At 38.5% G+C, this 26,103-nt stretch overlaps 1 protein-coding gene across 8 annotated transcripts in view; it reads left to right on the top strand.

Moving 5' to 3' along the window:
* The window catches only part of KIAA1217 (KIAA1217 ortholog), a 356,921-nt gene that overhangs the window by 232,937 nt on the left and 97,881 nt on the right, over positions 1 to 26,103 (top strand). For all 8 annotated transcript variants that reach the window (XM_061996591.1, XM_061996584.1, XM_061996582.1 and 5 more), the window contains one exon: positions 25,325 to 25,520. In XM_061996591.1, the coding sequence (XP_061852575.1) occupies positions 25,325 to 25,520 (196 nt within the window). The remainder of the gene's footprint in view (positions 1 to 25,324; positions 25,521 to 26,103) is intronic.

Raw genomic sequence — 26,103 nt, 5'->3', positions numbered from 1 at the left:
GAAGTATTTTTATGTGAGGAAAACTATCCTCTGGAATAGCCAGCTAAGGTGTATGAGAAGTTTTTTTAGTATTCATTTTGTTATTTTTCTTAGATCAAGGTTTCTGTGTTTGGAGTTCTTTGTAGTTCTTTTTTTCTTTATTCTAACAGAAATTAATCTGGATTAGCCCCATTTCCTAGGTTTAGACTAGTAGGTTCCACTTTATCTTGGTTTGTGTGTTTTAATTTCAGGAGGAATGTGAGCATTTCTAACATTCACCTATTTAAATAATTAGAAAATGTATAATAACAGTCTGTGGGACACTAGCTTTTCTGTTTTTCCATCATGCTTGGAGATGACAACTTTCCAATAATAGTGTAGCAGATTAGAGAAACCTTATGAGCAAAGAAGAGTTGAATCCTTTGAATTAAAATAAAAGCAGCATTACTTTCCACCTTAATCAATAGAAGGGGCTGTTTGGGCTGTAGGGTTTTGATCTTTCTTTTTTATTTACAGATTTACAAAGAGAATTTTCAGAAGTTGTCTTCAGGTCTTCCTTCAGAGTGCAGTTGCACTGTAATGGTCAGGTATATATTGGAGAAGAGAGAGCATTGAAAAAAAGAGATAGCAGTAATGATGGTTTTCAAATAATATGTTTTTATGCAGCAGGAAGAAAGTGATTACTGAAAGGTTAACCCAGACTATTATTCATGAATTTTCTGAGCTTTTAAACAAATTGTTGTGCAAATGTTCCTAACCTCATAATTTTCTCTCTCTCAGAAGGTGTTCAAATCCCTACACGTGCAATAGATCAAGCATACTTCCAAAAATAGGCATGTTCTTTGTACTTGCAGTTCCAGATGATCTTGTTATGGCAACTGAGTTTCTACAAGAAGTTATCTGTGGGCTGTGTGGGTCGTTTTTCATACAGTTCCTCTTATGGCTGGGAGCTGCTACTGTACTGCACAGCAACCCTCTCCTTTTTGAGCTCAGCGCTTTGTTTTCAAAGCCAAATGCAATTAAGTTATCCTGATTAGATCATTAGAGCCTTCAGTGAAATCTGTTCAGTAACATGCCTGAACTTTCACTGTGGTTCCAAATGAATAATTTTTTGGTATTTGACTTCGCTTTGAAATGTGGAGCGCTCTTTGCCTGAAGGGGTATCTGGTTTTGTATAAACATGGAAGGTTTCAGACCATTTGAGGGACACAGTGCAGAATAATTCAGCTGTGCTAAGGATCTGAAGTATTTCAGCAAAATTATTAACAGTGTTCTGTATTTCCTTCATCTTTTGATAATTTTACAAATCTGGGGGGGCCTCCTCACCAACACATCTGGTGGAACTTGCCAGGCAGAACGAGCTGAGAATGCCCCTTCCTGTATAACTGCTATGTCTGACCCCATGTACATTCAGCAACAGGCATAAAGTTTGTAAGGGGATCTCCCTCCTCAGACACCTTGCACTCACAATATGCCATATACCGTTAGAGTAGTAACTGAGTATTGCAAAGAACTGAACATGGAACATTGAATATTCTTAGTACAAAAGCTGGCATGGAGGCATTCATCAGCAAAGGTAAATCCTGAAATAGACAGTTGGTTTGAGAACTAGGGTGGTCATCACATATGCCAGGTGCCATTGAGCCATTTTCTGTGGCAAGCCTCTCACCTTATTGTAGTGGTCTGTGGGAACAGACAGCCACTAGATACATGTGACATTTTCCCTTTGTGTGTCTTCACAGTATTGTAGGGGTAAGACACAGCCCTAAGAATCACCAGCTGAAGAAAATACAAGGAGGCGTATGGAGGTAATAATGAATGATGAAAACAGAGATATGAAACTGTGAAGACAAAATATACTGAAGAAATCCCCTAAACATCTGACACCACTAGCTGTGCTTCTACCTACTTGAAAGTACTTGAATTGTTTCTTGTGAGAGCTCTGACTTTGTTTATGTTTGTTTGTTTGTAAAGCTGGGAATTCAGAGAGACTTACTGTGGGATTAATCACTGCTCAAGAAGGGTTAGGCTAGCAGAATTTGACTGCTTGATGATATTTGAGGTCCAAAACATGTCTCTGTTTGAGTTCATGTACATTGTTGTTACTGCCCAGTCTCCGATTTAGTAAATAGTAAGTAGTTGGGTTTTTTTCTTCTCTAAGATATGAATATTTATTGGCAGATTGGGCCTGTCTTGTTTGGTGCTGGATAAGGCAAGCAGTTACAGCTGAAGTGTAAATAGTATGATGTGATCTACGTGCTTTATTTAGCAAGTAAATTGAGGTATATTAGTGCAAGGCCTCTTTGTCAGAAACAAAACAGATACTGAAAATTTGAAGTAAAGGCTGGTAATAGTCCACATTATTTCTTTCATTCCCCATGGCATCAAACTAATAATTGATAGTTAACACCATTTTGGTGGCTCTTATTTTAGAAGCCAGACTGTTAAAGGTAATTATTTTCAGAGTTCCAAGCTTTTGTGTGCAGTTTATAGAAATATAACATTGGTGCTTTAGATTTTACATCAACTCTGTGCCACTGAATTCAACTATATGAATAGCTGACTTCTTCCTTCCAGCAAAATGTGTACTTCACAGCAAGCGTTTCTGTGTACTTTTCTGAACCACTCCAGTTAACATAATCAAGAAAGGGAATGATAGCCTGAAACATAGTTGGCAAACATTTTATACTTTAATAATGAAATCTGTTTCTTTTGCCAGCAAGTTTACAAAAAATCCATTATTTTTTTGAAACTACAGTGCCTAAGAAAGCTGTAGTACTTGCTAGGGACTTCATATTTATTAACCAGAGAAGAGTAATTGGAAAAGAGATGAAGCATGGTCTGTTGCTTTAGATATTGTTCTTTGAATTGGACAGTTTCCAACTGTAAGGAGTTTTAGAAGGTTTCATCCCATTTCTGACTCACGGAGGGGGTTTGGGGTTTGTTTTTGATTTGTTTTTTTTTGTTGTGGGGTTTTTATTTTCTCAATAGCACACTGATAAAAGGTTTCTTGTGAGATTTCTAGTGTTCCAATAGGGAGAGGAAATCTAAATTGCCTTTGGGTATTTTCTGAGTTCTAATGAGTAAGCCTGATCTGGAAAGAATACACACAAAGTAGAGAGAGACAGTTTGGAAATGTGTTTTGCTGTTAATACAGGATGTTGCGAAACAGCAGATTGAGGCATTAGGAATGCAGCATTTTGAGATGGTAGGTTGTGACTGTACTTGCAGGAATTTGCATAGCATTTTCTGCAGGTCTTTATCAGTTCACTTTTATTGCTACTTCATTTCCCATGATAAAGAAGTGGAAGACCTCCTTCTGGCAAATAGTCTTTGCAAATTATGCTGTCCCAAAACAGAGCTATCCTCCCCAATCCCACTTTTCCATACTCACCATAAAGACTGTTAAGTTTACACAATTACTGGTTTTCCCTTCTTTGTGCTGCCATCAGTTTTCATTATGAAAGAGATGCACTTTATCTTACCCAGAAAGAGCAGATACTTGGACGAATTTCTCAAGTACTATAATATATTTTGACTACACTTTACTGATTTGTTGTTCTTTTTAGTCAAAAAAGGAAGTATTAAAAAATACTCAGGAAATACCAGATACTCTAAAATGCATATATGAAGTCTGAGTATGGTCTGTCAGCTGTTCTTAGCTATGGCCCATAGATGGTTTTTGGCAGTCTGGAGAGAGAGACCTGACTGTGACCGACTCTTCTTCCTTGCCTGTGAATTAAATGAAGCTAAATCTTTGCCATCTATTGTCATATAGTATTTTCCCATATAAGCTCTTGCACCTTTTGCTGCAACTGTAAGATACCATTGCAGAGGCCATGACTAGAAGAGCTGCTGTGCTGTGGGCCAGCAATCCTCGTTTCTCTTGATGATCTACCCTGCACTAACATTAACCAAGTAGCTTGAGAGCTAACAAAAACTGCTCGTAACTTCCCTAAAACTTCCCGATGTGGGGCAATTTAGGAGAGTTCTGTAGCCACCTTACTTATTTGAGCCTTAACATGGCTTTTATGGTTTCAACTTCAAGGAGATGAGGATGTTCAAAGTGGCTGATAGCTACTTGCCTTCGTCATCCAGCCTAAGTCAGGCGTATCCCATCTATGAATGTGTGGTCTGCAGTTTGAGAGCTCATCTAACACGCTGTTCGTTCACCTTGAGAAGCTTAACTTTTGGTAATGTTAGTTTGTTTGTTTGCTTGGGATATAGATTTGACAAAGTAACAGGAGTTGGCAAACTGTTTTCCCTGTTGCTTGGATCACGTTGTTGGTTGTTGACACACCTTTCTTACTGTAGCTGGTGTTGCAGCCTTGGTAAGCTGGTATCTCTCATAGATCCATAGAAGAAAGTTTTCAAAGAGTAAGTACTGTTTTGGGAGGGGGGGTGTGTGTGTCTGTCCCATTTTAAATGTTATCTAATAAGGATTCAAGTCCATACAATACTATTTTTTTGTCTAGTATTTATTATGGCATAAAGGGAGAGTTGCACACTTTCAGAACAGCTTTTGTTCCAAGTTTCCATTAAGTATTTCATGTAAACAGGACATGCAGGCTCTGTTAACTAGATTGAAGGGGTTCATGATGGGATAGTGTCTTTCCAAATTAGCACTGTCTCATTAGCTTTTAAAGACATCTGTGGGGTTTCATACTCCTAAGCCACATAAACTTTTTATTTCCATTTTCTTTTGTTTTTCAGGCAACTAAAAATAAGAATATCTAGCTAATTTAGAAACATACTTTTATGGATGTTATTAAGTTTTGGGGTTTTTTTTCCCTCATTCGTCTATCTGCCTTTCATGCCTCTTGGTAGAAAAATTCCAGTTTTCCTTCTACACAGAAATGATCTTTGTTATCTTCAATGCAAACAATACTGCTGGGGAGGTCTAGCTGCTGTTATCAGTCAAACCTTTCCTAAGGGAGGGTATATATTTTTAACAAAAAACCAATTTTTGTAGAGTTTTAAACCACTAATTTATAAATCATATAATCAATACTGAATTAGCTCTGTGTCCACAAGCAAGAGGTCACATACGTTTAAACTTTACACTTTCAAGTTCTGAAATTCAGCAAAAGCTTTCCTAACAATAATTATCATTTACAACCTAAAATCCTCCATGAGAATTTTCCTAAAAGCTTTCAGTCTTCTGGACAGGCAGATTTAAACGAAATTTATAGAAAAAGTAATAGATATTGGGAAGGAATGTAAATTATTGTTTATAAAATCAACAAACAGTTCCTCAGTTCATATCTCAGAAGGATCTGTTGCATCATACATTTCTCAAATGACAGCAGTGAATCAGAAGAGACAACTAGGTATTGCTGCTACTGGGTCCTTTTGCCTTGCCCTACTTTTTTGTGTTACAGTTCTGGCAGAAAGATGTATGACATGAAGTTATTTATTATAAAATGATTATTTCTTTTTATAATTCAATATTCCTTCCAAAAAAATGAAACAAATTTGTTTCTTTTATCAGTGTTGTACAGCGTAAGCCCTTGCCTTATTGGATACCATAGAAATTACTGGCCATTTATTCAGCTCCTGAGAAGAGCAGAACTGAAAGCTCAGTCAATGCATGTCAGAGCCAATATGATCATCTGCTAGATTTTTTTTTTCCACTTGGCTTTCTTACACTACCTAATCTTCAGTGAACTCCCTTTAACATATGCTTTCACAGAATTGTCCTCAATCCACCTTTGTCAGATGAGGTTTTCTGTTTGATTTTTAGAAGTAGAGAAATAATGATGACGCCTCTGGGAATTTCAATAACAAGAGAAAATAACTGATGATGGAAGCTCGTTTAAGAGGGTTAAAGGGATATTAGGGTAACACTGTCAATGTGAATAGAAGTCTGGAATATTTTCATGTCTTTATAAGGGCTTAGTATCTTCTCTTGAATTGTTCAGATCAGAGTGTCTCTTCAGTTTTAAATTACCTTTGCCCAGAACCTTCAGGATTTAAAAGATAAAAGAGTTCTTCAGTCTCCTGCAGCAATCTGCTGAAAGATCCTATACTATGGAATAGTCATCATACGCCTATTTGCTGCAACATAAACCATCTTTATATCTCCTTTTTGTGTGAATGCGAATAAGAGCCATTATATATGTTTTCTAGATTATTGTAAAGACCAACTACGCCCATGTCATCAGTTTATGTTGTGAAGAGCACACTGAGTAGTGTAGCACTGTTGATTATATCTCAGTGTCATCATCTCTTGCAATCAGAACTGATGCAAGTTGCAAACAAGAAGATAATCTTTTGAGAACACTGAAAGGGAATAATGCTCCTCTACAATGCACACTTAGATGCTGTGAACTACCATGCACAGAAATTTCCTTACTAACAGGTACATCAGAGAATATGAGGTCTTGAAGTTTGGAATAAGAGAATATGCATTTCACTGCTGTTTGGTGAATGAAAATGTCTTTCTATCCAACAAAAACTGGCAAGTGAATGATGAGGAGCAAAGACCAAAACAGAGATAAGTATCACTCCATGGACAATATGGGAATTATTTTTCTAGCTTACAAGATAACATCAAGACAGAGCAGGCAAAAAACTTTCATAGAATGTCTGTGGAGTCTATTAACACTTTTTTTTTCTACAAGGTTCAGCACTTTCACACATAAAAAGGACCACTGCCAAAATTGTCATTTTGTACAGAACCACGTATTGGAAAGTGAACTATTCTCAGAAAAATCCTGAAAGAACAATATGTTAGAACCTATTCTTTCTTCAATTTGAATCTTTCAAATCTGTTTTTAAGGCTTAGAGACACTAAAAGGAGGTAACAGTGTAGGAGAGGCATCTTGGCCCTCTTTTAATGCCTGTAGCGAAACACATTCCATGAGCTTCTGTGGAGGCAGAATTCCTTTTGTGTGCGTACCAGTAAATCATGAGACACTAGTGTTCGCAATAGTTCCTGTAACTAGGCAAATGGATAATGCTCAAATACAAATCTACACTATGTTCTGCTACAGTATTTATTGGCTAGTGAAGACTGTGCCATGTAGTTAGAAGAGACTGAGGCACAGCTTTTTCAAATATTTGTGTGTATCATTTTAGTTTGAACAGATAACATTGGTTTTTACTCAATATAGGGAAGGAATACAAGGTCGCTGAATGTTCATGCAGAACAGAGCACGAGCAGAAAAAGAACAGAAAAACTATGTACAGTTCACAATTTGGGAAATGTTTTTAAGAGAGGACACGTACAATACAAGAAAACAAGATTTTAGAAAGACATCTCTCTTTATAGCACATAACAATATGGAATTGCACATTCCTTTCTGTATGGATGTATTATATCCCTTCCCCTAGTTTCTCCTCTGAAAAAACTTAAACTGTATTGCAAATTATCCACTGGCATAGGGCCTGGAGCCCTTACAAGTTGGAAACGATTTTATATGCTGTAGATTCTTTTCAGTTTTAAAGCCTTGTGTTGGCTTGTGAACAACGATGACATCAACTCTTAAAATCCAACTGTAGCTCTATTCCCTGCTCTGTAAAGCTTGTAAAGCCAGTAGCATCCTTCTGTGCTTTCCAAATGGGATCTATTTGAACTGATATTTCTGATTAATGAGTTGACATTATGGTTTGGTTTTTATTGGCTTTACATTGTATTCCTTAAATGTGAATAGATAGTTTTAGGTAATAGCTTTTGCAATAAGCAGCATAACATATTGCAATAAAGATGTTTGGACAATACATAATATTTGAATATCTCTCTATATAAATCTGAAATTGAAATTATTATTTAAATGAAAAATTACAGTGTTGTTTCACAACAATGATGTCAAGATAATTTTCTATAACCTAATGTTGTCTGGCATTAATTAGCTCTTAGTATCATAGCAGTGATATCTGATTGTGTCAAAAACAAGATTCACTCAGGACCTTGCAGAATCTCAGTGTTTATACATAGCTTTGTATGTACTTAGTATTTATCTCTCTCACTAATATGAGATAACAGATATTATGAGATTATCATACTGACTTACACAGCTGGATTCCACTCTAATTACTCTGTAACTATTCAAGTGTAAGCTGGTATATGCTGCACAAAGGCATTTCTCAGCTCATATCTCTCTTGTAATTGCGTAGATGACAGGTATGTGTTTAAGAAAAGGTGGAAGGTAATAAATTCAGTTAATAATAAGACAGGTAGGCTTTTTATGTTTGATGTTGTAATTCAAAGTTTTAGGTGTTCTAAGAGAAAATCTAGGAGACTGTGGTTAACAAAATCTTACTACTGTGCTGAGACTGTGATCCTTACAAGAGGTTGAGCAAACTTAATGTGATGTATAAAGGTGATACTTGTTAACAGCAATTTTCCCTGCAGTGTGCTGGAAACTGTTCATGAATTAATTATTACAGAAGGCTTGTAAGGTAGATAGGTTCTCTGAATTCTGTTGTGGGCCAAGATGGTGGGCAAAGGACAGGAAAAGTGGTTTTATAAGAACTGAAATAGGAACCAAGGCATTTTAACTCTTAGACCGTAGAAAGCTATGACTGGACATCTTAAATAAGAAATCTGGATTATTATTTTTTAAAATACATTGGATTTTTGTGGGGGAGAGGATTAGAGTGCCTTTGGAAGATTACTGCTGTATACCAATTAAAATGAACATAACCAAATTTATTCACCTATTTCTCTGGGGTCAAGAGAATTCTGATTAACGCACGCTTTCTAAGAACGCTTTAGCGTATCATTTTGAATAGGCAATAACCCAAATTTTAATCACTTCAAGTAGCTTTTCTAAGGTTTAATTGGATAAGCTGATCACAGCCTAGAAAACAAGGTACACTTCATCAATAGTGAAGGTCAAAACCAAGTCTAAAAGAAAGAACTTATAAAAGAAACATTATGGGAGATGACAAGGCCGTGCATCTTGGGGGATGTTGTCCTCAGTAGACCATCAATTGTCCTTGCATGCACCATGCCGTGCTTCTCGGTGATGGCTGTTGTATGACTAAGCAGGTTGGCCAATTGTTTAAACACAGCTAAGGAAAAAAAGTCACAGAAAAAAAGAGAGGAACAGATATACTACTTAAACATCATAGTTTCTCTATTATTCTTACCTGCTTTTCTGAATATTGGAGACAGCTCATGAAAATCTTTTCCTTCTTAGGTCATCACTGTTAATTTGTCCCTTTAGAACAGTTTTTTATTGTTTATCTTCAGCAATATATTGTGATTCCAAGAAATGATTGGCAGGGGGATTAGATGATTTTTTGAGGTCCCTTCCAACTCTTAAGATTCTGTGATTCTGTGATAGAAGGAAGGGAATGAATAATAGGAGAGATGAAGTATTGGAAGTAAAGATACTGTGGTTACTGATTGTCCCCATTTCTAACTGTGGGACAGATACAGAAAAACAGTAAACAATATTCTTGCCACTTAGCTTAATAAAGTTTAGTGTTTGAATCCATAGTTAAGCTGCCAGATATCTCGATATTACACATAAATGACTGAGAACTCCTATGTGAGCCACTAATTAAAAATCAATCTGTTCCCTGCAAATCTTAGCAGAACTAGTAGGAGGTGTGGTGAGGTGCCTCCATGTAAACTTGGACACTTCAATTAGACCACCAACTTGGAGATCTTCAGACAATATTGTTTCAGTTTTCCATATCTGTACAATGTAGGCTTTTAGCATACATAATTTTGTATCAAAGAAGGATGATGCAGGTTCAGATTCACAGATTCAAAGTAGGTTTATATTACCTTAAAGAAACTAGACCAATCATCATTTTTTCTCCAGTATGCACCAACCAGTCTGGGTTTGCATGTTGCATTGCATGGTGATACATAAATACCTTAGCAGGAGACAGACAAATCATAAATACAGAAATTATTTATTTATTTTCTTGGTTACTTTTATGTGAAATGTGGAAAGCAGAGAGTCTGATGAGCACTCACCACTAAAATTCTTAGGGCAACCAAATCATCAGTTGATACCTAACTTCGTTAATGAAAATAGTCTCATGGACGTCTTCTGTGATTATTCTTAATTACATGTGTAATTATATACTTTTAGGCATAAATCCATAACAGACCTAAGACTGAAATATGCCCTGCAGGATCTTGCTTTAAAAAGCCCTAAACTTACCAGTCGTCTAAGGTGAAAAGAAGTCAAGTCTTTCCTTGATATTACACGTGAACTGGAGTGTAGATAGAATATTTGTGTTGAGACAGTGAAAAAATAGGAAGTTTCAACATAGTATCTCCATGTGAGCAGAGAAACAGCAAAAGGAGGAAAGGGTATGTGACCCTGGAGAACTTCCAAACCTCTTGTATACTACACTATTTTTTACTTGAAAGGTGTAACTACCTTATATCTCTAAAAAAGTATGGTTTGAAATACGATCTGGATTCCCTTGAGATGTTTTTAAATCTATCTAGTTCTAGTTGTTTGACTTGAATGTTTATTAAATAATATATGAAATTATATTAAACATTATCTTAATTTTAATCCTAATTAAAACTAAATAAACCACAAGTTTTTAGTTTTTTGGTTTTTTTACAACAATGAAGAGGAGACCTTCCTTCACTTTTTATTTTTGTTATATTTTTAAATGTTATTAAGTTAACACATGTCATTTTCAGATGTTCAATGATTGGAGCCAAAGAACATAGACAATTTGAGGGATGTTGTAGATGCAGAGTGTGCTGGAAAATGTAAATCATTGAACATAAGAAGTCCTAATGTTTTGTACAGACCCTTTCCTTTGTTCTCATCGCTCTGACTTAATTCCTGGATTTTATTTCACTGGTCTTTTTGTTTCTCTGCTTCCTTTTGAACCATTTGTCACTGGCTATCTCTGTTTTTTCTGCAGTTCCTTAAAAGCTGTCTTGCAGATTGCTTGTAGTTGATCCCATACATTGACTGTATTTTTATTTGGTAAGAGACTTCACCTTTTGCCTTCTTTGGCAGATAACTTGTATGCTTAAAACCTCTGTTGGAAGAACCTCTTTGGCCTGAACCCAGCTGAGTTACCATCCTGACTTTTTCCCATCCCAGCATTGTTGAGATACATCATTTTCTGGTGTCCTCCCCACAAGACCATTGTGCACAGGAAACAGGCAGTTGATTCTCATTTCCTTCCTTCAGTTTCAAGCTGTTTAAGAGGACTTATGAGTCAGCATCTCGTTTCATTGTGTATCATCATCTACAACCTCATCTCTATCCCTTTGTGTTTTTATTACCATTCCCCTCCAGCGTTGGCTGATTGCATGTCTCTGCAGGATCTCACTCAGAGACTGTAAACCTAGGGAACGCTAATTGGCATCATAATGTCCTGGCTAACCCTGATTTGCTTCATACTGTAGCCACGCACTTCTCTGATTTTAGCCACTTCCTGTCTTAGCAGCTGTGTCATCTTCCTTGGTGACCTGTGATAAATGTTACATGTTTAATGTATTCTGCCTATGTAAGATCAGAAGCATAAATCAAGGATGTATTACATAGACTGAAAAAGAAGAGGGAAGCTTGGTCCTGGATTTCTCCACTTTCACAGGACTGCTAGTAACTCAGTGAAAAGCCACTTGGGCTTCTATCTTTACTGCCAGCAAGAGTGCTGCATTCCTGCAGTGGGGGCACTTTGTGTTCCTAACACTCTTCTGTGACATTGTTTCAGACTGACTCAGGGGAAAAACGTCTCCTACTAAACGATCAATACAAACATCCCAAGCATCTGTGTTTTCCTTTGGAGATTAGAATTTCAGCATTCAACAGGCCTGATCCTACTTAAAACAGTGAATACTTTCCCTTCATCTGCTTAGCAAGCACATCCCACAAGGCAAACCTACAGTGCGTTCACCCTTGTTTTGAAGGCCCTGGGATAATGACTAATACAGTCAGTCAGCTGCAAGATATTAATCCTTGTCCTCCTTAGGTTACTGCACACTAATCCTTTGGGTACTACCTTACAAGTGGTATTCACCAGACTTTTCTTATGATCTCATGTGGTGACATTCAGAACACTTGTGGCAACTTTGCTTTCCTCCTATGATGATTCATAGCTTTCTACAACTTTTTCCAGGGCCACCACACACTCTGTTTAGGTTTAAAGTTCAAAAGGAACATATTTGGCAGTTGTTTCCTCTGTCTCTGGTATCTTTCTCATTACAATAAAGACTGGCTCATGAAATTAGTTTTTCTCCATGTAACACTCTTTCTTGCTCATACTTGCCATTAGTGAGGCTCTGCAACCATTCCATTAGCCACATGTCACATCCCAGCCCCAGTTTCCTCTCTCTTCTTTGGCCTCTAACATTTTCTGCTCTTGTTCCAAAGGAAGTTACAGATGCTTTTTTGTTGTTTTTCTCCATGTTGCCTTTATATTGCCTACGTGCCTGTTTCGTTGCATGTCAATACAACGTGGACGAGAGTTGGCACCTCTTATATTCTGGTTATTTGCTTTCACAACTCATGAAGACTTAGTACTGGTTTCAACAAGAGCTCCTCTACTCTCAGGGTATTTTGTAACAGACAGTGGAAATCCCTGTCATTTTTGCCACACTAGGACAGGCACAACTTTTATATGTTGTCCTCATGTTGTTTAAGCCAGTTAAGAATCTGCACTCTCACAGGCAGGAATTGAAATCTCAGGCTCTCTCTAATTCTATTTAGGAGAAGTCATGGAGTCCTCTCCACTGGCTGGCAAAGGTTGCTCAGAGCGCATTACATGAGTGGTCTGGGTTCTTTATTTGCTCTTTAGTGCTCTTTATTTGTTAGTAAGTCGAGTTCAATTTTTCAATCTCATATGGGATTTGCTCCAAAATCTTCTTTCTCCCTCACCATGTCACCTATTTGCTCTAATGCCTCACCTCTCTGGAACAATGACTGAGTCAGTGAGGAAAGCAGGAGATGAGGGATTGTCCTAGAAACCTGTCCCTGGGGTGCACAAGATTCTAGTCCTTACTGCATTTGGAAATTGCAAAGCTCTCCTTGAATTCATTTCCTGCCATTGTGGACTATATATATCCACATGTGTGCCCACAGATGGAAAAAAAATCCCCCACAGTCTAGGAGGAAAGGAAGAAATAGATTATTATTGTTTTCCCTCTTTAGATACCCTTGAGTGCTGATGAACACACCAGTGTGGTGTTCAATTTGGAAAGGAACATAGAAAGTTAAGAAATATTTTGGAAAGTTCCAAAGGAAGCTGTGCTTCAGGTTTGGATTCAAACTCAAATGTCTTCAAATTTCATTCATAATAAAGTCTTTACGTGGGCTGCAGTAATGGTCTTGATTATATTTCTGCCATATTGGCATGTCTGGATCTTGCTTAGGTGATCCAGAGTTGCTATGTGTAACACTGTGGAGGCCTTGTGTGCCTCCTCCTGCTGCCTTATGCAGGAATTGGTGAAGCCTGGTGCTGCACTGCTGTTGTGGTTCTGTATTTGTGTGGTTCTTTTTTTTGCTGCAAAGCTCTGATTATTCACAGAATGCTAACTCATTATCCTGCATCACATCCATACAATCTCAGATCAGCTTCCCTAAGATGAGGGAGAAACTTCTGGATGTAGGTGGATTAGTTTTATATATTTTAACTGCAAATCCTCCTCTATCTATTTGCTTTAAAATGAAAATAAATACTGTGTTATGATAAGAGGAGAGGGAGAGGTAAGGATTCAGACATCATTTTCCTTGGATTGAGGGTGGGAAGTGTTGCTGATTACATTAAACATCCACATTTCCTTACTCGCCTTTAGATCGGAATTGATGTTTCAGTTCCTTTGGGAGTAGAGAAGTCCAGAGAAAAGTGACACAGTTGTAATTGCTTATGAGGTAACAGGGCTGGAGGAAACTAAGTAGCTCAAATTGATCCTATGCTGTGGCTTTAGGGAGGGCAACTGTTGCTTTTTACTGCTGACACTATGCAAAGCAGTGTCCCTTCCACTTGGTCTTGGTGTGTAACAATATCTGAGTGTCAAACAAATGTGCAGCATTAACTTTTCCTTTGGAAGTCTCACACTGAGGTTGGATTTAGTCCTTAGAGAATCCGTAACTTTTTAATCAGGAGCATGGTTTAATTAAAGTGTAAATAGAACTTCTCAGGTTGGGTTGTGTGGGGTAGTGACATTATAAAACCATGAACAACCCTAATACAGTTTCAGTATTACTGAGACATTAGCAACAGACTGTTTTGTCTTTGTGGTTTGGAATTGGAATGTATCCAGTTGTTGCCGGAAGGCTACATTTAATTTGTACTGTGTTTGCATAAATAGCTTATTTGTAAAAATCACATTTTACTTGAACAATTCTAAATGATGCATTTATCAGGGGGAGAAAAATGATCTATTGTTCTCTTTAAGTAAAAGAGTACTGCCCTTCCAAAGTATCCAATCAACAAAAGCAGGAGAAATCACATCATACTTACATGTTGCTTATCTCTTCCCCAGAATCAGCTCTCATATGCTCATATCCTCTGGGTTTGTAAAATTCAAAAGATTCATTGAATTACTCTCTTAATTATTATGTTGGCATTATAATTACTTGCTAAATAAGATTCTTTAACAATGATGTCCTTGTTATCAAAGCAGTTGGATTTCTTTGCCTGGTATGAATAGCTGTAGTTGTCGTGGGAGCCTGACTCTGGCTGAAGGAGGAATCAGTTGCTCAGAGAAGGTTGTTTAGACTCCTATACAAGGTCTCTTTTAGCTGCACCTCCACTCCACAGGAAAATGAAGAGTAAGGAAAATACAGGACCTCCACCTAAAAGGACACAAACAGCAGTAGTCACATTTTACTGCAATTTGCATCTCGTTCATATGTTGAAGGGAAAAAGTGTTTAAGTGCTTTAGGCCCTTAAACTCCTTTTACCACATTTTCACATTCTGTGTGCTTTAAGATTGGATGTAGGATAGTAGAAAGAGATATGAGTAGAGAATACTTTTTAATCTACCATAGTTTCCCTTTTATTCTTTTTAAAGTTGTGGTTCATCAAGAGTAACACAGTATTTCTACATGCTTGAAGGATTCCATATCTCTGTAGTAACTGTGAAACCAATACAGTGTAACGACGGCTGCTAACTCCAGCCAAGAGTTGCATCATTTCTTAGGAAGAATATATATTTTGCTGTTTCTTGCCAGAAATGGTTGCTAGATATATATTTGAATCCGTGTGACTCCACTCTCAGCTATTAACACTTACATTAGAACCCCAGAGGAGTTGTGGAGTCTCCTTCCTTGGAGGTCTTCAAGACCTGCCTGGGCATGTTTCTATGCAACCTGATCTAGGTGAACCTGCTTCTGCAGGGCGGTTGGACTAGATGATATCTAAAGGTCCCTTCCAACCCCTACCATTCTATGATTTCTTTGATATACCACCGCACATGGTGCATCTGAATCGAGTCCAGCAAGAATCCTGAAAATATGATGTATTAACTATTCAATTGAACTAGATGCTCTCTAAAGGTCCCTTCCGACCCCTACCGTTCTATGATTCTATGATATTGTTCCCTTTCTGTCTTCATTTTTCAGTGCCTCTCCTCTCTCTTCTTTCTCTTCCTTTACTCAGTATAGTTGCACTATTTACAGGTTATTCTCATTTAGTTTCTATTGTTCTCCTTTTTCTTTTTCTGTTAACAATTATCTCTCCCCCTTCCCTTCTTTTCTCTCTTTGATCCACAGGTTTTGCAGTGCATGTTGGTCTCCCTTCATTCAGAACTTGACATTCAAAGGTACTTGATGAAAATTGAATCCTCTCAGAGAGTTAGTACTGTACTTTCTTTTTTTCTGCACTCTGCTGTGGATTGAGTTTGTTCCCTTTTAATTGTGTGTGTCTTGCTTCACAACTACTGTTCTCAAATAAATATGGATCTGCATGCTTTCCCCCTCTGTGTTTCACAGCAGTGAAGTGTCATTCATATAGATTAATTGCGTATGGGAGTGTGATGCATGTGCATCCTTTGATGACTTTTTAATTCTTACTCTTCCTTTAATGGCATGACAGATGTGAAGTCCACACTCTCATCTTAGGTGGTTTGAAATCCACCAAAATTCAGTGGGGGGTCCTAGATAAATAAGTGATCCCTACCAACTGTCTCAATTCTAACTTTATTTATGAATTTACGCATACTTGGAACTCTCTTAAGGGTTAAAAGTCTTGCTGGAAGGTTAAAGATAGCTCTGTGGGCACAGGTGTAGGTATTTTTGAACTTGACATGCAAAAAAAAAGCTTAGTTCTGCAACTTGCAAAATGACCTTATATATACACTGTGCACCTGTGAAAATCACCCATATCTCACCTTTCTTCCTATTCAGCTCTTCTTCCATTTCTATGTGGATTTTAATGCCATCTAGAATGGATGTCTACCACAGCTACCTTTTTTTCCCCACCCAGGCAGTGTATGTGCACATGCCTTTTGTATGTGTACCTATAAGATGCCTCTGCATGTTTTTTTACTGCAGTCAAAAGAGCAATGACAAAAGCACCAAGATAACACATGCTCCAAGCAAGGAATGAGGTCGTGGAGCATACAGAGTGCATAGCGGCTTATTTGTATCTGATTTGTCACATCCTGACTCATTTTGTTTCCACTTACAGGAATTAAGTAGGCCAATAAACATGCCGACCACAGGGAAGGGTGGGAGAGGCAGATGTGGGGAGAACGGTAAGTCTTCTCCCTCATTTGCCAAGGAGATGGCCTCGAGGGAGGGAAAAAGAAGTGAAAGGGCACAGTGACAAGTTGGAGGAGAGGAGAAGGAGAAGCTCTGGTCTTCCACAGCATCTCTCTCGCTGCAGCCTCCTAACTCCCTTGGTGGCAGAGGAACAAACTCTGATAAAGTGCTTCATCACACATTTACTTCCATAAGTAGAGGCTAAAAATAGGTCAATGATGTGAGTGTGTGGCTGCCCAGGGCAGCTCTGCCTCTTGCTTGCTTTTCCTGAGCATTTGTCCTTTCTGGGGGCTGCCAGCACTCACTTGCCACTCACACCTTGCCCCAGAGACCTCACTCCCACTCACCAGCTTTCCTGTTGATAGCTCTTTTTTTTTTTTTTGGTTATTTTTAAAATAGCATGTTAATTAAGAACTCCTTCTTAGCTTGTAGAAACACAGAAAAACAGGTTTATCCAGGGCTGCTGCGTGTTCCTTTGCTTTGGGAAAGAGACGCCACAAAAACAGACCCTCCTCCTATTTTCCTTAGGGATATGTGTGGGAGAACAGGGATGGGTAGATAATAATTTTCTTGAATCACAACACACTATCCCCTAGGTACATTTAGGCATCTGGAATATATTCTTCCTTTCCTTCTTTCTTTTTTTTTCCACCCCCCTCAGTTTTGCATGTGGTTTTAAGCATGTAAAGATCTTTCCCCTTTAATCAGCATAATGACAGTTTTTGTTGAAATCATCCCTTTTAATCTTCAGAGTTCTCATGATTGGTTTTGGGGATTGTGTAGGTAGGAGTTACCTCACCCGCTGCTGATGAAACACAGCCATCTCCCGGATGGAACAAGGGGTCATGCTGGCTCATGAATACTTCACAGTAGGGTTTTTAGGAGGGAAAAGAGAAATAGCTTCCAACTGAAAATGCCATAAGATTTTAATTAAGACAAATGTTGATGACCAGGATGGAACTGATGGATAATTTATTTAAACAAAGTAATAATAAACTGAAGCTATGATGCAAGAGTATGACAGACCCTGTGAAAGAACAAATTTTGCTGTGAGCAAAATTGATGGAGCCATAGAAGCCTTTGCAGGGAAGAATAGTGGGATGATCAGTCACTTTTTAAATTTAGCTATTGTGTACAAATACTTCATGTCACAAAGCATTAGAATAAAGCAGAGAGTTATGTGATTTTATTCAGTGTAGTTTTTGCTTATTAGCAATGGGTGACTATTAGTTTTGTGTATTGTTTTACTTCAGTTTCAGCCATAAAGTCTCAGGCTGGTGTTTGCAGAAAGAGAAAACCTTGACTTTGGACAAAAACATACTGAGAAATATTTTTATACTTTAACATGGATGGCTTGGGTTGTTTCTGATATTTCTTGTATTCCAAAGAGATGCCACAGCATGTTGCATGTTTCAGTCTGGACTTGTCTCGACCAATTAAGCTACTCTTAGATGGGCTGCTGAGTTCCTTAGGGCAGTATTTTCAAATGCAAGTTCCTCCAATTAAATATCTGAATAAGAAGTCTGGAAGCATAAGTGCTGAGCACCTACAGCCTTTATTGCTTCTAATGAATATCTTTACTGTAAACATACAGCTTTCCCGAAAAACAGGCTTCAATTTATCTAGGTGCTTACAGCTAGAAAATTAAGTTTGAAAATGTTGCTTCATGTCAGTCACTTCTAACAGTTTCATGAAAAACTGTTTCTGATAACTCTGGGTTTCACCCTGCTGAAGAGCGAGCCATGGTCCTGTGAAGGGTGAGCAGGAGTCGGCAGCCTGTGGATGTCCTGCTCAGTGATTCAAAGCACTTAGGATTAAAAGAAATGGGTTTTGGCAGCCTGCCACAGCAGGGAGCATGCAGCTGGCCACCACCAGGAGCTAGCAAGGCTCCTGGGAACACATGTAGCTTTTTGGAATGACTTGAATATCATTCTAACCTAAAAATATGGCAGATAAATTGTACATTAGATGTATTTTTTCCCACTAGGTGAAAGAAACTGGGGTCAGCATCAATGAATACAGAGAGTGGTGATGAAGATCCTGTTATAAGCAGAGATGAGCTTTGCCTTCAGATAAATTCACAGAATTGAGCAAACTAAGTACTTGGCATGGTGTCCCAAACCTGTCACAGTAATGGGCTCTGGTATGGTGTGGCTGTGACTGAGCGTTACCAGGTTGTAATGCAGCACCTTCCTGTGGCAGCTAGTGCCACTGAGTTCTTTTCCCCTCCTTCTTATTCATGCTGGGAGGGCAGGGGAATGCTATCTTTTACACACTTGTACACTGAATTTGTCGTTTTGCTTAATAACCATGCTGCAGGTGGCCGGAGAGGGCTCTGTGATTAGTGCTCTATTTGTGTTACTCCTGTGGTAAGTTTTGGTGAGCTCAGGCTTTCCTCAGGACCACCAGCCACAAGAGGAGGTTGGTAGCTCTGCAGTCAAGGGAGAGTCTGGGCAGCATCCAACGCAGAATGTGCCTCTAAGTCAGGGAGGCTGTAGGCAAGTGGGATTCCTTCATTCAGTGCTAAGGATGGTGGGCAACCATAGCTCAGGCACTGTCTCTCCTCATCAAGGAGGAAAGGCTTTTGGCCATTCATACCCTAGAAACTGCCACCAAACTAAGAGTGCTTGTGAGGAAAGAGCAGCTTTGTCTCTCGTTGACGTTGATTGAACAGAAAACAGTGAAACATTTGTGTTTGAAATACAGGAATAAAAGACAGAGACATCTGTTAGCCTATGAGCAAGCATCAGAGTCTGCATGGTGTCGAGTGGGTGGTTGCCCTACTGCTCCCTTCAGGTCTGGAGAGCACAGATGCTGATGTGCTCCTGGCGTGGCTTCATTTCCAACTGATGGTGTCTGAAGGGAACATGCCAGAGATTTTTCCATTTTATAGTGGTGAAATGACACACAGAGAAAAGTGAGCTTCTCACGAAAGATGGTTTTATGTTTCATTCACCTGCTGAATCATCTCCCTTCCCCCCAGTTCTTCAAATGCATCCAATGGACAGATGTAATAGGAACCTCAGTTTATATAGATATGTATAAGCATTTAACTTTTCTGAGAAAGAGATATGGAAAACGTTGCTATAATAAATGCTTAAAAGTAAGAAAATGTGGGTAGCATTCACTTTCTTTCCAAGAGCCATATGTCACTAATAGCCTGTCCAGACAAGTAAAACCCTGTCGTTGTGTTAATATGGGACCCCAAAGGTTCTGCATCTTTGGAAAAAGCAGATCTTTCATTCAGCCAACCATAATTTAGATCTGACACAAATGTGAGGAAGCAATAGTATTGTTGCAGTTAGAAGAGCTCAGGTGCTGTGACTATGAATTCAGAATTAATAAACTCATGACACATTAAATATGGCCTATTTATATTCATATTTGCAGTCTGTCACATACCTTGTAGCCATCTTCCACACAAACCACAGGACAAATAGCTTACTTGAAGGTAAAGAAAAGCAGGTTTCCATTTTCCTTTTAACTTTTCTTCTTTATCTGAAATGTCATGAAGACTCTCAAATGTTGAGGTGGTTTACTTGTGCCAAGTACGTTCTTTAGAGCACATGATTGGAAATAGCTACTTTACTAGCACTACATTACTTTTTGATGTCTTTGTTTATCATTTGTATACTGCCAGGAGTGCTAGCAACTTCCAAGATGTGTATGATAAGATTCTTTTCCTAAAGAGATAAGTTTCTGTCAAGATAAAGGCTAAGGAAGTTCCTGGAGACAGGAAATAAAGCCTGTGAATCAATCAAGAGATGAAATTAAATCCCTCTTCAGGTCTTGGGATTTTTTTCCCTAGTTCTTTTTTGTCTGTGAAAATGTGTGAAGCAAATTTGGAGCAGAGATTTTTAAGAATGAAAAGAAGGAAAAAAGGTTTCAATTATATAGATCAGTATGGAAAATAACTGGAAAATGTTATGAAGAACAGAGAGACAGAACTGAGTAGAACTAAAGTGTGATGGGATTAGTGAGAGCAAACGTGAGCAGAGGACTACAGGCAGAAATGTGCATTGAACTTGAACATCTCTGGTGCCCCCTGACTGCCCATTACATTGGCATCTCTGCAGTATTTCACTTTTCCTTATTGAGGAATTCTTTGATTTCACTCCCAATTATTTTAGATTTTATTGCATTGCATTTATTGCCTTGTAATTTTTGCATTTTTTTTCCTGAGTCTGAAAGAACTAAAGCAAAATATATTAAAAATGCATATTTTGGACAAGCTGTAACAGACAGACATCAATCAGGAAGCATAATAAACCAGTTTTATTTCTTGATCAAATCCAAAGAGTAGTTGGAAGATACTGGATCTTCTGTAACAGCTACTTCCATGTGTTAAATATATACTATGAAAAAGTTACAAAGGTCTATATCCTTGTAAATAAAATAGTGTTCAACCTTATTTTGGTCTTTCCTTTCTCCTGAGCTTCTTGCCCAGAACTAGCATAGGCAAGATCTTTTATTAAAGAAGTCCTCAAGAGGTTCAGCTCTATCGAGCTGGCTGAAAAAAAAGCTATGGCACCAAGAAACATACAGGGGGATGTCTCCTAACATATCTGGGGAAAGTAAGACCATGGTTGACTGAGGAAATTGTAACCTGAGTAGTATTGGCACAGGGGAAAACAGAGAAACCCACTTTCTAGTTCTGCACCTTCTGTTTCCTGTAATTGATCCCAGAGGTGTGGCTTAGTGCTGATGTTTCCTTGGTTTTGTGTGCCGGTGTGGAATATCTGTTTACAAATGTTTTCGTTTTGGATAGTGCCACTCCTTAGTGGGCATACCTTGAGTTTTCTTCTCTGTTAAGTATTATGTTTTCTGCCCTGTGTTAGCAGGTAGATTGGAAAAGCAGCCACTCATGCACAATGATGTCCCATTCTTTGCTTTCCCTAGATGTATGCAACATGCAGCTACAGCACCATCCTGACTTCATAGCAACAGTCTACACTGTAACTCTAGTTAGGTACTGATGGGTCCTGAAACATGGGTTCTGTGGTGAATATTTGTAAATGCTTATATTCTGTGTGATTTCCTTAAAAGTACTTGAAGGGACACATTCTGAAATATCATTTTAAGCCTTTTAACTTTTAAAAAACATGCTACTGAACATTCTGTGGAAAAAATATGTATGGTATGACTTATTAAGTAATTCTTTGCCATTTGCCTCATTTATCTTATTTGATGTTGGAATCAACATACTGAATAATTATTACAAAGTTTGGATAATGGTGGAGTTTTCTGTCCTGTCTACTTCAACTATCTTTGTGAGTCCTTGTAGGTTATGGCTCCATAAACATTGCCTGTCTTCTCCCCACTTCAAGGACTGGTTTTTCTAAGAAGTGCTGCTCAAAATCTGCTTGATTATTGAGTAGCATCAAGCCTAGTGCTCAGTGACAAAAAGAAAAATGCTTTCCTACCAAATATGCACTCGTATCTTTCAGTTACTTGAATAAGCACTGTTGTTGCTGTGTTTGGGGATTTCTAAATAATTTGCCTAACATTCAGAATTACTCCTGAAATGCAATGTTTACAGGAGTTAAGCAAGACAAATAGCTTAAAGCCTTTCATAAACAGTGTGTGTATCTCATGATCTCATGAATAGCTTGCACTGGTTTTACGTTTATTTTATTCACGCCAGAGTGGAACTACTATGGATTTGCACTGGTGTATATTAAGAGGAAGACTGGGGTTCATGTCTGAGAAGAAGCCTCTGCCTTGCTTTGGGAGGCTCCAGTACATCTTTTGGGGCTGCAGTACTTGGGGTGAGAAATGACAGCTGCCAAAAGGGGTTTTTTTGGTGGAGTGAGTTGACCTTGTCTGGATGCCAGGTGCCCACCAAGCTGCTCAGTCACTCTCCTCCTCAGCAAGACATTGTGGGGAGAAAATAAGATTGGGAAAAACTTGTTGGTCAAGACAAAGGCAGTTTAATAAAGCAAAGGCTGTGTGCAGAAGCAAATGAAAACAACAGATTTATTCTCTTTCTCATCCGCAGGCACTGATGAGAAAGTATCCAGACACTTCCTGGGAAGCAGGGCTTCAGTATATGTAGTAGTTGCTCTGGAAGACAAATGTTGTAATAATGAATGCCCACATGTGCCCACCACCCTTTTTTTCTTGTAGTTTTTATTGCTGAGCAGATGTCATATGGTATGGAATATCCCTCTGGTCAGTTTGGATCAGCTGTCCTGGCTATGGCCTCTTCCAAAATCTTGTCCACCTGCAGCCTGTCTGGGTGAGGGAGGCAATATTGGAGAGACTGCCTTGATGCTGGTGAGCACTGCTTAGCAGGAGCCAAAACACCAGTGTGTTACTAACACTTTTCTAGGTACTAATACAAAATACAGCACTGTGAGATCTGCCATGGGAAAAATTAGTTCCATCTCAGACAAACCCAATAAATTTAGTCACAGTAATGATGGCATTATCGTCCAGGAGGATCTGAGGGGCTGATCCTAAAGAATTGCCCTGGGGACAACCAGAGAAACACAGCATTGCTGAGGTTGACTCCATCTGCAAATTGACAGGACATGATGGCCAACTGCACAGCTAAAGCTGTGTCTATTGCTTCTGGTAATGAAGTATCCCCTTACTACTGAGATATACACCTGTTCATATCTGTTGATAAACTATATACATGCAACTGCATGTCTCAGTGACATCTGATGATCCAAATGAAAGAATAGAAAAGAAATGAAAGCAAAGCAAAATAAGCTTGATTCATACTATTAGAATATTTTTTTCTTAAAGAAACAAAAGCAATCAACTTCCCAACAGACTGAAGAGAAAGAGCTTTTGCAGGTTCATTTTGGTTTCCATTTTTTAATATCTTGTATTATTTTTAATTATGTTTTTCTAGAAAGTGAGAATTATGTGCCTTCTAGCTCACTGTTCATGGATGCATGAGATAAGTTATTAATCGGTAAAAGGAACTACAAATCTGTAACTACTCGGCTTAATAGTACTTTTGTACTATGCCTGTGTAAATAAAATACTTCAGCAGAGATGGTTTCCCAGCCATTTGGGAAAGCTGAATGAAGAAGTACTAACACATTATTTTCTCTGTGTTTGCAGGTCACTTGTCACCTCTGTAAGTTTTCAGGCACAAGTCCCTGTATTTAAAACTTGCAGGCTAGTGCTGATCATGTCAGAGGCACTTCAAAGCATACTTTAGTTTGCTGAGAACAACTGCTGTTAGCTTTATGTCTTACAAAAACTCAAAGCTCTTGAACATTTTCACTGCAAGGCATTGGAAAGTAGCTAATATGTTAGTGTTAATATTTCAAAAGTGAATCTTCCTGGAGGATTTAGCTTTCTTGTGAGATATTTATAATTTATTGTAGTTTATGAGTACAACTTGGCATCCACAACAGCTAATCTACAGCCAGCTAATGAAACTCTAGTAAAAGTTAAAGTTCTTCATACATTCAAGGTCACATGGGGAATGTTACGTGATGCATACTATTACTGAAACAAGTTCACCTCATTTCACTTGAAAAACCACTGAAGGAACCAGGTGTCAGCAAGATAAGGTACCATGGCTTTCTAGAAAGAAGTAAAATCCTTTCTGGATCTTGACAGCAGCTTTAAACCCGGAATTGAAGTTGATTTTAATACAGGGGATTTTTAATGTACTAATATCTGACCTTAAATGGTAGGGAAGAGGAAAACATGTATGTTTTATGACATCTGGTCGTAACATCTGCCTAGTGTTGATCACAGGGCTTAATAAAGTTCATATTTGCCTACTGGTTTAGGGACAGAGTAAGCTTACTTTGCTTCAAATTTCTACTTTTACAGTGTCTATTCCAGTTTGTTCTGATATAGAGTTTGCCTGGAAGACTGGAAAATTATTCTTCCAAAGTAGTAGTAACGTGGTTGAGAGAGTTTCACTGAACAGTATTGAGTAGACTTCTTAGAGCAACCCCTCTTTGTAGAAAGTACTTACAATGTCACTTATAGTTAGCAAAAAAATGTTCAGGACGTTGTATTTCCTATTGAGTGTGATTTTAGTAGGCAGATCTTACAGTGAAGAGCTGGTACAAGTGCATAAATGAAACCTTTTCTCTTCCCTCCTGACAGAGGTGGCTTTTCCCAGATACTGTGTTTAGTTATTTACTGGTATGATTGCCCAGTAAAAGTAATAGTTAATTTGGTCAGTTAATGAAGACATTTCTGATATATGCTGGTGCAACAGAAAGTAAAATAATTGTGTGTGATTTCAGCTAGAGACAATGGATGGCTATTTTGGCTTTGCTACATGACCTGTACCTTTCATAGATAGTGCAGAAGAGTATACTGAGATTGGTAGCTTACAACTACATCACAGTATTTCTTTTCAGAGGATTTTTCTTAGTAGACTTGTCAAGATGGGGGAGGTGTGGCACAGAAACATCAACATGCCTATGCTATAGTGGTTGTTTGAGCAGCAAGGAATGGCATTACCACACATGTCCTCAGCACGGGTCTTACCCTCAGAGCCTTTCTAGCAACGAAATTTGCACTGTGGATTTACAACCATAAAAACCATAGCAGAATATTCAAGGACACTGTTTTCCTAAATAACCTACACAGAAGTGACCTTCAGCATACCAGTACCTGAAGAAGTTTGGACTTCTTCCTTCTTCTCTTGGGGTTTTTTTTCCTCCCATATTCCAGTTGCAGTAGACCAATAATGAAATATTTTGTTTTTGCAGACAAGAAGCCCAAAGCTGTCCCAGAGCCCGCAGCACAATTTGGGTGACCAGACAGAACACCTCTCAGAAGCATCTGCTGATTCCTTAGAGGCCATGTCTGAGGGTGATTCTCCGACCCCCTTTTCGAGGGGCAGCCGCACACGAGCAAGTCTTCCCGTGGTGCGGTCGGCAAACCAAACAAAGGAGAGATCACTGGGTAAGACCTTGTTTCTGTCCTTCTCCTCTCTGCTCTTCATCTATGTTTTCCATTTGTGCATTTAAACTAGTTATTGAGAGGGTTGGGGTATAAAAAGTAAAGACGGTAGAGTGTTATTTTTAATGTCAGGTTGTTCTTTGGAAATGAGCTCAGTATGGGGTACTGGTTAACTTGGGGATACAATGAAAATAGTTTCATAAGACCTAAAAGTGTGCTGGGAACATGGTAGATGAGGAGAAAGATGCAGGCCCTGATATGAGATGCTGACTAACAGTCAAAACCTAATATTACAAACACTTTTTGCCAGGCCTGCACACCACGTGACAGTGAACTTAATACAAGATTGCACCCTCATTTTCAAACAGGAGGCAGGCTTTTTCACTTTATCATCTCGGCAAAGCCAGACCTAGTTGGAAGAAACATAAGAGATATTACTGGCTGACAGATCCAGCTCTTAGTGAACAGGTTTGGTATTTGCGTGGCGATAGCTTTCCGGGCAGAGGATTTGAACGGATGTGCTGACGGATATGCTGCCCTTTACTTCAGGGCAGTGCCCTTCCATCTGCACAGTGACACGGGTGAT

Source organism: Colius striatus, chromosome 5 (assembly GCF_028858725.1).
Source record: "Colius striatus isolate bColStr4 chromosome 5, bColStr4.1.hap1, whole genome shotgun sequence".
Taxonomy (NCBI): Eukaryota; Metazoa; Chordata; class Aves; order Coliiformes; family Coliidae; genus Colius; species Colius striatus.
The sequence above is the reverse complement of the archived record's forward strand: the minus strand, read 5'-3'. Positions and strand labels throughout refer to the sequence as shown.